The sequence below is a fragment of the Elaeis guineensis genome, chromosome 11 (genome assembly GCF_000442705.2).
Source record: "Elaeis guineensis isolate ETL-2024a chromosome 11, EG11, whole genome shotgun sequence".
NCBI lineage: Eukaryota > Viridiplantae > Streptophyta > Magnoliopsida > Arecales > Arecaceae > Elaeis > Elaeis guineensis.
In genome coordinates this window covers 104,281,587-104,295,604 of record NC_026003.2, presented here as the reverse complement: position 1 = coordinate 104,295,604, position 14,018 = coordinate 104,281,587, and the positions used below count along the sequence as shown (strand labels likewise).

Below are 14,018 nucleotides of genomic sequence, written 5' to 3'. Positions count from 1 at the left end.
AAAAAAAATTTTCACTTCCACGATATTTTCTCCCGTCCACCTTTGGCCAAACAAATCCTTTTACTAAAACACATAATCAGAATATGTATATAAACCATCCATTGTTTTGATTCAGGCTGGCCAAGTCGTCTGTATACTTTAGGATTCTTTTAGTTCGCGGGAATCAAAAAACAAACTCTGTTCAATGGACTTCCCCGGATTCCCCTCATTCCGTGCCTGAAAATAGACGCATGATGGAAAAAAAAAAAAAACACGTTTTCTTTTTTTTTTTTAAATAAGAAACACGTTTGCTTTACCGTATCAAAGCTGGCAAACATCAATAAATTACTGTACCTACAAGAAAACCGAGTCCATCTCTATCCACGTACGACGTATTCCGCTCCCATTTCTTATTTTGTTTTCTCTCACCTTATCAGCCTCTCGAGAAGTCGCCTTTTCTTCCCTAACCATAGTAGGGACCGACGAAGAACCAACAACGAAACCGACAGTCCTCGCCCGTCTCTCTTTTCAAGAGAAGAGAGAGAGAAAATTAGGGAAAAAGATCAGATAAAAAGGGAGAAGATTTGTTCTGATTTTTTCACGTTAGGTTGCAGATTTCCTCACACCGCCAACCCGCTGAATTACTGTAATATCCGGACCTTTTTTGTTCTCCTGCAATTGTTCTGGTTTTGTTTTCCCTGGATTTTCCCTGAAAAATCGAGTCTTTTCATGTGGTTTTTCTTAAGCGTTTGAAGAATCCTGGAGTTTGATCGTGGGATGGGTTTCTTTTCTGGGGTTTTCTTTGAGATCGGTTTGTTGGCCGCCGATCCGGACCATTTCTTTGCTCGTGGAATGGATCCTGGCTGAATCGGGGTTTCTTGACCGGTTCCGATCGGTATCTGGTTAGGGTTACTGTCAGCTTTAGAACAAGTTGGAATTTGGCGTCGAGGGGTTGCAGATATCTTGGACTTGGGGCAGGGAATGGGATATGGTTAGGGTTTGAAATCAGGCGCCCAAACTTAGATTCATGGCCGGGGGCAGCTATCTTTGCCTTATCTGGGAGTTGATTGAGGATTTTTTTTTTGTATGATTTTATGTAATGTTTTTATTTTGACATTTAGTAGACTTGATTTTGTGAATTTTTTGACTGTGTAATAGAAGAAATAGAACCTATTACCATCCAAGGTTCCATTTATATTATGGATTGGGACTTGGCTTAGGCTGATTCCAGAGGCTTAGAATAAACTTTAAAATTTTCTATGATTTGACTATTTATTTTTATGTTCATTTACTCGAGAAATCTTTTGCACGTCTTATCCTTGAATCTTAATCAAAGTTTTTTGCAATTATAAACTCAAAAAAGTTACTTTGAAATGCAACTAGCTTTTAGTATTGACTTTTGCTGGACGTAGAACCAATTATTAGTTGCATTTCTTTGTTTTTATATGTTATAGATGATCATTCTCCTTGTTCCACAATTTAAGTGCAGGGCTTGGGACTTGGTGATTGTGGAGCTTTTCTTAAACTGTAGTGATCGAGTCCAAGCCTGTAGTTTCCTCAAGATTTATAGGACATTGGATTGTTTGTTGCATGCTTGGGAAGAGTTTCTCATTGTTTTGAGGATTCTGCCTGTATAATTTTCTTGCAAGAAGAGATCAAGACTGCCATATTTCTTGGATCAATTCAATATAATTTATTCTATTTACTCAGAAGTTACATACGGGGCTGAAGTTCAGATTTCCTTTCCTGGTGAGTCTTCTAATGTTTGATGAAGAAAGGAAAAAAAAAAAAATTTAATAGCTGTTAACCTGCTTTCTCTTGCTATTTTTTGTTAACTGATATGTTTGGTGATTTGATGATTTTAATGTCTTCTCATATATTTCCTAGCCAATTTTATTAGCTTTAACTATTCAAGAGGAAGCATCTTCAAAGACTTTGAACTTGCTCTCATTTTCCATTGTGTTAACTATCTAAAAATGTTAACATTGATGATAAAACTGAAGAGTAAAACTGAAGAATAATTCTCAATTAAAAAATATAGATTTAATGTCGTGCTCTGTTTTGTGTTCAGAAATTGGGCGTTAGATATCCTTCCCTATTGAAATTGTGAACTTTGATTCACTTGTGCTCAAGTTAATCTTGTGCAGTTCATAAGGTTGCTGGGTGATAGAACCTTTCTCTAATTGCTTTTTGAGAAATATTTGGGGATGCCAGCACTAAGGTTTTGAACCTTGGACCTCTTTCAAGTGAAGGGGTCTCCCAACAAGCTGAGAGAAGGCTGGCTAGCTGGCTGGTTGGTCAAGAGAACCTATTGATGCATCATATCCATACATGGAAACCAATGTGTTAGGAAAGAATATTCAAGCACATCAGACAAGAACTGCACCTGAGTCTCTTTATTTTGAGCTTTTGGTGAGTGCTTCATTTGATTATTTGAAATTTAATTAAAATTTTGGATGTTTCAGAACTGAAACTAGATTCTCATATTGGTTCCAATGGCTTAGATATAGTTCTTTGGCCTTTGTTTCTCTGCTCATGAGATTTATATGAAGGTAAGTGTATATAACCTTTTTTAACATAATCGTTAATGGTTTTCCTCTGCGGTCTTATTCCTGTGTGACTCCTGTTTTTGCATGATATGTTTTGATACTCTGATTATTACAATTTTTTTTAGAGTGAGCATCCTTAAGTTGCAAAGTTAAGTTTCTCATCAGGTCTCATGGTATAGATCATACTTAGGATCATAAGGTTTAGATCTGTATCATAGATACTATCCAAGTTCCGATTGTCTCATGAAGTCCACATACCAAACAATATGGAAGTCTACTTTCTGTGACTTATGTGACTATATGGATTTCAGTATTACTTATTTATCACTTTCAAGCCATAATAATATAAAATTAACAAGCTTGTTAGGTTATCTTACTCTACAAAGTAAAAAAAAAAAAGAAACTTGGGAGTTTGCAAAGTTAGAAGCAAGAGGAATTTTCGTGTTTTCACAACTATTTGTTATTTTTCCTAAAAGTTTCATGTAAAAGGGTTAAATATCTTACTTAACTAGAAATAATGATTGTTTAACTAGATATACTTTGGATGGTCTTATGATGGTGGAAATTTGATTTTTAGATGCATGACGTTCTATTTTTTATTCACCTATTTTATAGTTGACCCATTTTTTATAGTTTCATGTCCTTTGTGTATATGTATATATATATTTTTATTCTTGAAAGAATTTGGAAAGAATTTTGGTTCTTCGATCCATTCCTTAATCCTATCTGATGTAGCCCTCTCTATGAGTTCTGACCCAATCCCAATCCTTTAGACATTTTTGCTGATTTTCACAAGATGCTGCCAGCATTGAGTAGAAAAGAAATTTGTGCGAGCTTAGTGGAAAACTCTGGTTGAAATCTACCAACTACAAGTCTAAAAGTAGGAGGCCTAGATCATGGATCCTGCAACGGAGGGCACATCGTCAAAAGATCAAGCTTGTGATGATTGGAGGAAGAAAGTAGGAAGCTTCTGGTCTAACGTTGAGGTACACCTTCATGGTCAAGATCAATAAAACTGACCATATTGATGATCATATTTCAAAAAAAAAATATTGATTAAGAGGGTCATTACATGAGCACTATTGCAATTTCCACCAATGGTGATCATCCATGTTCTGAGATTTGATGGCTAGTGTAAGACCATCTGCATTGACTGCCAAGATTAGAACAACGCCCACATTTGTAAGGTGCCATTTTTGCCTTTCATGTGTCCAATCATAGAGCATGGGCCTGGATTATGTCATGATGATCTCTGGATGAAATTCGTATGGTTGAAGTAAATCGAGGACCGTCAACGTAAAAGTTATTCTTTTCTTCAAAGTTTTCTCCCCGCATAACTTTAGTTGTAGAAGATTTTTGGACTTGAAATTTTGATAGTTCTTAAGGGCTTATGCCTCTAGGCTAACTAGAAGAAGTGCTGAGATAGATTATTAGAAGTAGTTCGCTGGTGAATATTTCCTTTAGATAGACCATAAATTATATTTGACAGTTGGAATATGTGGCATTAAAGTAATGGCACTACAGGGAGAAAAATTGCAGAGTAGGTGGAAAGGATATTGTATAGACTTGAGAGACAAAGATATGGGCTATAGGCCAGTTCATATGGGGATACATGAGATGGCAAAAATCTCTATATAATCTTTTACCCTTTTACTTGTTCCCTCTAAAGTAATTAGTGTCATGTCATTATTTTTTTCTTTTGTGGAGAAAGTTAGGGAGAAATCGCACTCTGTTGGGAAGCTTGTAGGTGCTTATTGAAGTGTGTTTCCACAAGGCTATTATAGCCTCCTGGGGATGGGTGTGTTGGAAAGCTTGTTTGACAAGTTCGGTGGCAAGGGGTAGATAGATGTGCAGATGTGCCACCAGCATTTGAGTAATCGGAAAGAGGATAATTGGAAGGAAGATGATTCAAATAGCATGGATTTAAGTTCTTTGACCTTCAAAGACTTTTGCTAGTGTCACATCATCTATTCGAAGGTAGATGGATAGGGTATAGCTAGGGCTAGGAAAGAAGAGATCTACTATTATTACTACTCCCATGGTAGAATTCTACCGATAATCTAAGAGCAGGATAAAGTAAAGATAATTAAAGATAAATTGGATTGATTGATGTGTCAAAGGGTCCTCCTCTTAGAGTACAATTCACTTATTTATATACAGAACAATAACTGTAAAACAACTATTGATTCATGTAACTATCCATGTTGCCATGATTTTCAGCAGCTCTAGAGGTCCGCTTCCACGATTCCTCGCATGTCATAACCATGAATCATGTCAGGATCTAACTAAAACTGATATCCTTCGGCCTGCGACTTGTACCTGTGCGTCGTGGTCAGTCATGGTTGAGTCCTATTCCTTTGGCCTTCTCATCATGGTCAATATCATGGCCAAATTCTGTTTCTTCAACGTATGCCTCCACAGTTGGATTATCATGCGCGAATCTTGTTAAGTTTAACAAGGGTCACGTGACTTTCATCTGTTCTGACCCTCCCTAGCTTTGTCCACATGGTGCTTGCTCATGGCCACCAGGTAGGTTGTTGAGATGGGATGTAAACAGAGTGTTTTGAACTATGTTATTTCTGTTGTAATATTTGAAGGTTTGGACGTACACAGTGCAGTTGTTTTTTCTTTGCCCTTTTTCCTTTCTTATAAATGATGAGATTGTCATAGATTCTGAACAAAATTAGCTCATTTTCACACTCATGTCACTGATTGGATCCTATTTTCTGTTGGGTCTTGTTTGTAAAATAGTTAGACTTCAATATTGTTAATCACGTCTCAATGACCTGATTTATATTGATTGGTGTCTTTGGGTCCTCTTTGTTATGTTTTTATATCTTTAGATTAGACAGTTATGAGGTGCTATGGTGCTTATCTTTGGTGAGTTTTCTGCACCAAGCTGTTTTTCATAATCAGTTTTTGTTGGGTATGGTTAACTGTCTGCAAGCATATATGCATCTCAAGAATAATGATTAGGAAATGGATTTTTGTCTACCACATGGTTTTGTAAAGATTTTATTCTGCAATAATTTATAAACAAATAGACAAACTAATTGGTATCATCATTTTTATTTTTTCTTGTAATTTGAGATTGATCTCTCACTTGTGTTTAGCCTTGGTTCACCTAAGGGTTGTGTTACAATTCTTGTGGTTTGCAAGCTTCATTAAAACAAGGCTTCTTAGAAGTTCTCTATGTCTAGTAAAATATTTCTCTATTAATGGAGTTTGCATGGAAAAATATAAGAGGATCCTTGAAGACATTAAGATGGGAGATGGGAAAATGGAAATCCTGCAGTCATTCTAGGCTGTCCCAATCCTTCCCGGCATTGTATTGTCCTCGGGACAGGCATCCATAATGGGATTTTAATCCTTTGGCTACATAAATGAAAGTTTCTTTGAATATGAATTTTTTATGCTAACCCTAATATGGCATCAAGTGGAGTCTTTGCAACCTCGTTCCAAGTGCTCAAGGAAAATGTTGGTAGTAGAGTTTAGAAATTGAAAGTTATAATGTGTAAGGGGTCCACAGTAAAGGCACCTAATGAGATCGAACAGGTACATGGGTGGATGGTGATTCTCACCTTATAGATCCGGGCCTATCATTTTTGAATAATTCGCCTCTCTAAGTTGATATTTATGTTTAGCTATGAAGAGTAATGTTGATGCAAGGTATGATGTTCCTAGTGTTGAGGTAGTGAGAAGGTAAGGACATTTTTCCCCTTTTTAATTTGTGCTTGTATCTGAGATTCATATATTTAAAAGATAAACTCATGAACACTTCATAAGCAGCCTATTTATGGGAGATAATACTCATGAGGATAGATTGATGAATGGTACAATATTTAGATATCCTTGATTCATGATAATATTGGTATAATATTTTGGATCTTTAAGACTTACATGAAGATTGCAATGAAAGGGACCTGGTTGAGGAATCATTGGAGAAGATTCATCTCGATGTTCTTATCTTTTGTGTGGCATGCTTATAAGCATCCTCTCAAGAAACTTTTCATGTGTCTTGATGCTACATCATTATGGACCTTTCCAAGGATTGCTCATGGGGTATGCTGTCCTATGATTATCATGAACGTAGTTTGATAGACACAGTCAATGATAGAATCGAGTTCCTTTCATTGGGAAGGATATTACTTTCTGATCGTTAGGTTTAGGAATTCTAATTCACTTAGGGCTTGTTTAGATTTTTCTATAGGATTGGTTGAAAATCTTGTAGGATTCACGGATTGGGCCAGTACAACTAGCAAGATCGTAGGTTGCAAGCTGGGTTAGGCAAAATATCCAGAAATAGTTTTGGAGTGTTTGCAACCATAATATGGCATGAAGTGGAGTCTTTGCAACCTCGTTCTAAGTGTCGAGGAAAATGTTGGTAGTAGAGTTTAGAAATTGAAAGTTATAATGTGTAAGGGGTTCAACAGTAAAGGCACCTAATGAGATTGAACAGGTACATGGGTGGATGGTGATTATCACCTTATAGATTCGGGCCTATCATCTTTGAATAATTTGCCTCTCTAAGTTGATATTTATGTTTAGCTATGTAATGAAGAGTAATGTTGATGCAAGGTATGATGTTCCTAGTGTTGAGGTAGTGAGAAGGTAAGGACATTTTTCCCCTTTTTAAATTGTGCTTGTATCTAAGATACATATATTTAAAAGATAAACTCATGAACACTTCATAAGCAGCCTATTTATGGGAGATAATACTCATGAGGATAGATTGATGAATGGTACAATATTTAGATATCCTTGATTCATGATAATATTGGTTATAATATTTTGGATCTTTAAGACTTAAATGAAGATTGCAATGAAAGGGACCTGGTTGAGGAATCATTGGAGAAGATTCATCCCAATGTTCTTATCTTTTTGTGTGGCATGCTTATAAGCATCCTCTCAAGAAACTTTCCATGTGTCTTGATGCAACATCATTATGGACCTTTCCAAGGATTGCTAATGGGGTATGCTGTCCTATGATTATCATGAACGTAGTTTGATAGACACAGTCAATGATAGAATCGAGTTCCTTTCATTGGGAAAGATATTGCTTTCTGATCGTTAGGTTTAGGAATTCTAATTCACTTAGGGCTTGTTTAGATTTTCCTATAGGATTGGTTGAAAATCTTGTAGGATTCACGGATTGGCCAGTACAACTAGCAAGATCGTAGGTTGCAAGCTGGGTTAGGCAAAATATCTAGAAATAGTTTTGGAGTGTTTGCAACCATAATATGGCATCAAGTGGAGTATTTGCAACCTCGTTCTAAGTGCTCAAGGAAAATGTTGGTAGTAGAGTTTAGAAATTGAAAGTTATAATGTGTAAGGGGTTCAACAGTAAAGGCACCTAATGAAATCGAACAGGTACATGGGTGGATGGTGATTATCACCTTATAGATTCGGGCCTATCATCTTTGAATAATTCGCCTCTCTAAGTTGATATTTATGTTTAGCTATGTAATGAAGAGTAATGTTGATGCAAGGTATGATGTTCCTAGTGTTGAGGTAGTGAGAAGGTAAGGACATTTTTCCCCTTTTTAAATTGTGCTTGTATGTAAGATACATATATTTAAAAGATAAATTCATGAACACTTCATAAGCAGCCTATTTATGGGAGATAATACTCATGAGGATAGATTGATGAATGGTACAATATTTAGATATCCTTGATTCATGATAATATTGGTTATAATATTTTGGATCTTTAAGACTTACATGAAGATTGCAATGAAAGGGACCTGGTTGAGGAATCGTTGGAGAAGATTCATCCCAATGTTCTTATCTTTTGTGTGGCATGTTATAAGCATCCTCTCAAGAAACTTTCCATGTGTCTTGATGCTACATCATTATGGACCTTTCCAAGGATTGCTTATGGGGTATGCTGTCCTATGATTATCATGAATGTAGTTCGATAGACACAGTCAATGATAGAATTGAGTTCCTTTCATTGGGAAAGATATTGCTTTCTGCTCATTAGGTTTAGGAATTCTAATTCACTTAAGGCTTGTTTAGATTTTCCTATAGGATTGGTTGAAAATCTTATAGGATTCACGGATTGGGCTAGTACAACTAGCAAGATCATAGGTTGCAAGCTGGGTTAGGCAAAATATCTGGAAATAGTTTTGGAGTGGGCAAACCCAAATCCCATAGGGAGGAAAAAAAAAGAAGACCTCAGTAGATCTTTTTTTCTTTTTTTTTTTTTTTTTGCGTGTGTCTCCCTATGGGATTCAAGCTAGCTGACTCCAAAGATATTTCTGGGTATTTTATCAATACAAACTTGGCCCAGCCTATAGCCTATGATTTTGCTGATATAGCTAGCTCAATCCACGAATCCTACAGGATTTTCAGCCCAATCCTATAAGAAAATCCAAACAGGCCCTTTATGTCTTATAGTTTAATCTTTTAAGTCTAGGGTAGGGTGCAAGTCAATTGGGTTGATTGGGGATTATTGTAGGATTTTCAGCCCAATCCTATAAGAAAATCCAAACAGGCCCTTGATGTCTTGTAGTTTAATCTTTTAAGTCTAGGGTAGGGTGCAAGTGGATTGGTTGATTGGGGATTATTTCAACCCAAATCCAATACATATTTCAAATCAGGTTAAGAAATTGAATCCAAGCCTAACCAAATGAATTTCATTCAGTTGGATTGGATTGGTTTTATGATTTATTTTATCAAACATCAGCTATTCTGTGTCAAGTCTGGTTAAGAATAATTTACACATAAACCGTGGAAATATGCCTAAATAGATTATTAATTATATCATGGACTTGTTATGAAATAAAATACCAATTAAACAATGTATCAGCATCATTAACAACCCCATTCAAATAAGATTTTATGGACAACCACATATAAATTATAATAAACAATATTAGTTGATTAATTATATAAAAATTGTTACTAAAAGTAAATAAAATTATTAGATTCAAGGAGGGCTGTGTAATCTAGTTTATTAGCTTTGGATCAGTTGGGGTATCTAGTGATCCTAATCCAATCAATGTTTGAAGCAGGCCTTTTTCAAGCCAAGCCTAGCCCAAATAACTTAGGTTTGTTTTGGACCAGGGTATTTCGGATCAGTTGCATATTGGAAGCGGCTCAATCCAATCCACTTGCAGACCTAGTCCAGTGTTTAGTTGGTTCTTTCTGGTCTAAGATATGCTTAAGGGCAAGCATTGTGCAATATATGGATCGAGGTATTGCATATCAGTGGCGTGCTGGCCTAATGCTGGAATGGGACGTACAGTACCATGTTGTGCCATGCCGCATTTGTCATGTTTGGCATGCATTGGTACAGTACATCACATGCATACTGACTGGCACTTTGATCTATGGACCATATAAGATTTATGGTGCAAATTGGGCATGGTTTTGTATATAACAGCAAGTATCAATTAACAGAAGTAATTTTGAAGTGTATTTCTGTTTTCCTTTCATGTTTGAATTTTTTTTGTAATGAAGTGAAGACTGAACTTAGCTTTTTAAAGAAATTCAATTAGATTTCTGTTAATTCTCAATCAAAAGCAAATTTCTGATTTAGTTTAAGTCTTATCCTCAAATGGTTGTAATTCGAAATCCAGCATATTTTGCAGTGCATAAATGAGACCAAACTTATTAGATTGTTACTCTATTAATGAGACTGTTTTGATTGTGGCATCATGTGTTACAGAGAAATTGGGATTTAGGTCATTTAATCTTTTTTTATCCTTAAGTTTAAGCAGGGACCATCCAACTCAGTGGGATAGCTTAGTTTGTGTTCTTTTAGAAGGTAAAGATAATACTATCTTCTTCAATAATTGAATTTGAATACTGAATTTAGGTTTTTTTGGCATGGTGAACTCCTAGATCTTGTGTCCTGTTGGAGTTTAGGAGTTTCCTCTTGTATATTACTTCTTCCAATGTTCTCCTTATGCTACTTTAGGTCCATTGTTGGAAGGATAACCCATTTGTAGGTAATAACAATTTGGTATTACTGCAACTTCTTGATAGGAAACTGAGAGCTTGTTATCATGCTCAGAAAGATTTTGTTATGAACATTGTGCCGGTTGCTACTTCTATCAACAAGGGGCAGCCACTATGCAAATGGCAAGAGTACTGCGAGACACTTAGGCAGGATGAGGACACCTAAGTGGTTCTTATATAAAATATTTAGAAGAAGTTAAATTATCAAAAATAGATAAAAATATGTAGAGACTATAAATAAATCAATTAAAACTAGAAATAGGGAGAAAGTAGTGGTGGAGGCAAAAAGGAAAGGAGAAGGTGGAGGGAGCATAGGAGGAGAATGGCAGAGGGTCAAGTGAACAAAGGAGACATAAGGTGAAGGAGGTGGAAATTGGGAGGAGGAAGAGGAAGAGGGGAAGAAGGACGAGGAGAGGAGTAATAGGAGAGGAGCAGGTGGGTGGAGGTGAGGAATGGATGGAATAAAATAGAAAATGGCATGCCTAGCTGTTAGTGACACCTGCTGGAGTCTCATCATCAGCCTCCATTGCCACTTGCTTTCTCTACTTTCTCATCCTTGGTGCCTACACCTTCTGTTTAGGCTTGCAAGGTGAAGGGTTGAGGGCGACGAAGCTTTTTAACCCGACTTGCATCACCCAAACCAGACCAAATAAGGTCCTGCACGACCTGCATTGTCCACCAATATATCTTTCCCCAAAATGGATCCCACCTCAGCCACATATGCGAGATGCTTGTGCCAATGCAGGTGCCTAGGCATGTACTGTACTACCTAGCCGTATATTGGGCCGCTGGGCCCTATGCATGGTGGTTAGGGTCTGCATATTCCTGTGCAGCTGTAATGGCTTTTTTTAGAGCGGTGCATACCTAATGGGTATGTAAAATTGAAGCACATGAAACTGTAGGATGTATGGGAAGATATTGAAGCACATGAAACTCTGGAGTTATTTTAACGTAATTTTCTTATTTTCAGTATAGGAATAACTGAAAGAAATAGAGTTTGAATGGCCTATGGAGAGATCAGTCTAAAATATCTTTTCACAAAAGAGTTTTGTTTTCTTTAGGAGTCAAATATTTGAGTAAGATCAGTGTTAAAAATTTGGTTGCATATAAAAAAAATGTAGTAAAAGGTCCCCCTGTGTTATCCTTTTGGTTAACATATTCTCATACTACAAATTTGACAAAGAATAGGTGTGTAAGCTACTTAACTCTTGAAAAAGCACAGCTGCAGTAGACCACCTGTCCTAGTAATGAAACTGAGAAAAATGATCTTCTGTTTGGGTTCTATGTTGGCATATAAATATATGCATACAAATGTTAGCTCTATTACAAATTGGAAAATTCTAAACCTCGATAACTTTGTGAATGACCTGATCACAGTGCTTTCAAGATGACAGATATGAAAGGAAGCAGTTCTACTATTTCAGACATTGCTGCTTTGCACAAGGAATGGGATGAGATTTCATGCCCAATTTGCATGGACCATCCTCATAATGCTGTACTCCTAATCTGCAGTTCTCACGAGAAAGGGTGCAGATCTTACATCTGTGATACTAGTTACCGGCATTCAAATTGCCTGGACCGATTTAAAAAACTGAAAGTGACTAATATGGACAGCTCTTCTCAGCCAAGCTCTTCCATCCTCGAGAACTCTGACACTGGAAGTCTTGCACCAAGGGATTCTCGTAATCCCAATTCTGAATCTATTTTTGGGGGCCCAAGTATCAGAAGAAACTCGGTGGAAACCCATGAAGATTATGTCTTTCAAGAAAACAATGAAGGGAACACTTCAGGCTTATTTGAAACTTTGGAAGATAATAATAATGGCCAAGAAACTGAGAGATCTACAGTAGGTCAGGGGGGAGAAAGGAATGGACTGCAGGAGTCTGATGGCAATAATGCATCCGAAGGGAACTGCTTGAAGTGCCCCCTTTGCCGAGGAACTGTCATCGGTTGGATGATTGTTAAAGAAGCAAGACAGTATCTGGACCAGAAACCAAGGGCATGCTCTAGGGAATCATGCTCCTTTTCTGGCAACTACATGGAGCTGCGAAGACATGCCCGGAGGGTCCATCCTCTAACAAGGCCTGCTGATGTGGACCCATCACGACAGCGTGCCTGGCGCCGCCTGGAACACCAGCGGGAGTATGGTGACATCCTCAGTGCTATCAGATCAGCAATGCCAGGTGCAATTGTGCTAGGTGACTATGTTATAGACAATGGAGATGGGCTATCCCGTGACAGGGAAAGCTATGGATCAGGTGAAGGGGCTGGGCCATGGTGGACAACTTTCTTTCTGTTCCATATGATTGGCAGCAGCCCTATTGGGTCCCGTCATGAGCCAAGGAGCTCATCTAGGGCTTGGCGGACGCATCGACGCTCAGGACACCGTAATCTATGGGGAGAGAACCTATTAGGTTTGCAAGATGATGATGATGATGGGAGCCTAGATGATGATATTCCAATACCGAGGAGGCGTCGGAGATTCATGAGATCCAGACCTGATGAGGAGCAGCCATGAGAGGTTTTTCTGGTAATAATATGCTTTCCAGCTATACCTGTAGTTTTCTTTCCCAGGAGTCACTGGCGATTCTGTATCTTTTTAACTTAATGTGAAACAGTGATCTGACAATATTGCCTTGCTCTGTTAAATGTTATGTTGATAGTTTGAGGCTGCAGTCACTGGATTGGGAAATTCTGGAGCTTTGAAGGGATGGTTCTCCAGCATTGGTTGGATTATTGGATTGGTTATTTCTGTCTAGATTTATTGTGCTAGCAATAGACATGTCTTCAGTAATGATACATCATCTTGGAATGGACAATTAAACCTTTAGGGTTTTGGGCTGCTTGAGAGAATGAGTTGGATGCTTGCACTCTCTAGTTTGGTCAAAATTTATTTTATTGGTGAAACATGCCTAAGGGGTGTTCATCAAGTGTATAGAATAACGTTTGTAAGCCAAGGCATTTCAAGCACAGGTGTTCTATTTCAGTGATTTCAGGTGTTATATTTGAAGATATGCCCTCTTCTGTTAAATTATTAAATAGAGCATCTCGAGATGGTCGATGGTGCAGCAAAAACCACTTTGGTGATTTTTGCTCTCTTTAACAGGGTGCAAGCTCATGATGGCATTGATGAGCCTTGTTAATGGGTTGTGCCAGAGAGCATTGTTCTTATTGTATATTGAAGAAGCTTGTAGGTGAATTTCTGTGCGTTTTTTAATTTATTTTTACTCTGACAATGGAAAGAGCCATCATGGTCGGTGCATGCAACGTGGCCCCATGGCTGCCGAAGGCATCCCGGGCTGGCGAAAGCGTTCGCATCGGACGGCCGACACGGCAAAACCCTCAAAATTAACCGGTTCGGTGACTTCGGTCCAAGATGATGCTGGAAATTGTCTCTGATCCTATCACCATTACCTGTTATTTTCTCTTGGCATACACGATGGCAAGACCTGTGTGTGTCAAGACCCACAAAATAAAGAGATTTACAATTTATTAGCTTGAATGTTTGAATTTATTATTATTTAT

General features: G+C 37.6%; 1 protein-coding gene across 6 annotated transcripts; it reads left to right on the top strand.

The window, feature by feature from the left end:
* Positions 1–372: 372 nt before the first annotated feature.
* LOC105053611 (uncharacterized) lies at positions 373–13,503 on the top strand. Of its 6 annotated transcripts, XM_073245442.1 has the most exons (4): positions 373–625; positions 1,464–1,728; positions 2,127–2,391; positions 11,881–13,503. In XM_073245442.1, the coding sequence occupies exons 3-4, from the start codon at positions 2,311–2,313 to the stop codon at positions 13,009–13,011; spliced, it is 1,212 nt and encodes a 403-aa protein (XP_073101543.1). In that variant the 5' UTR covers positions 373–625; positions 1,464–1,728; positions 2,127–2,310; the 3' UTR covers positions 13,012–13,503. The 6 variants fall into 6 exon arrangements, with proteins under 6 accessions (XP_073101543.1, XP_073101548.1, XP_073101549.1 ...); XM_073245447.1 differs by lacking the exon at positions 2,127–2,391 and having other exon boundaries at positions 374–625; XM_073245448.1 differs by lacking the exon at positions 2,127–2,391 and having other exon boundaries at positions 375–625; positions 11,888–13,503.
* Positions 13,504–14,018: the final 515 nt, after the last annotated feature.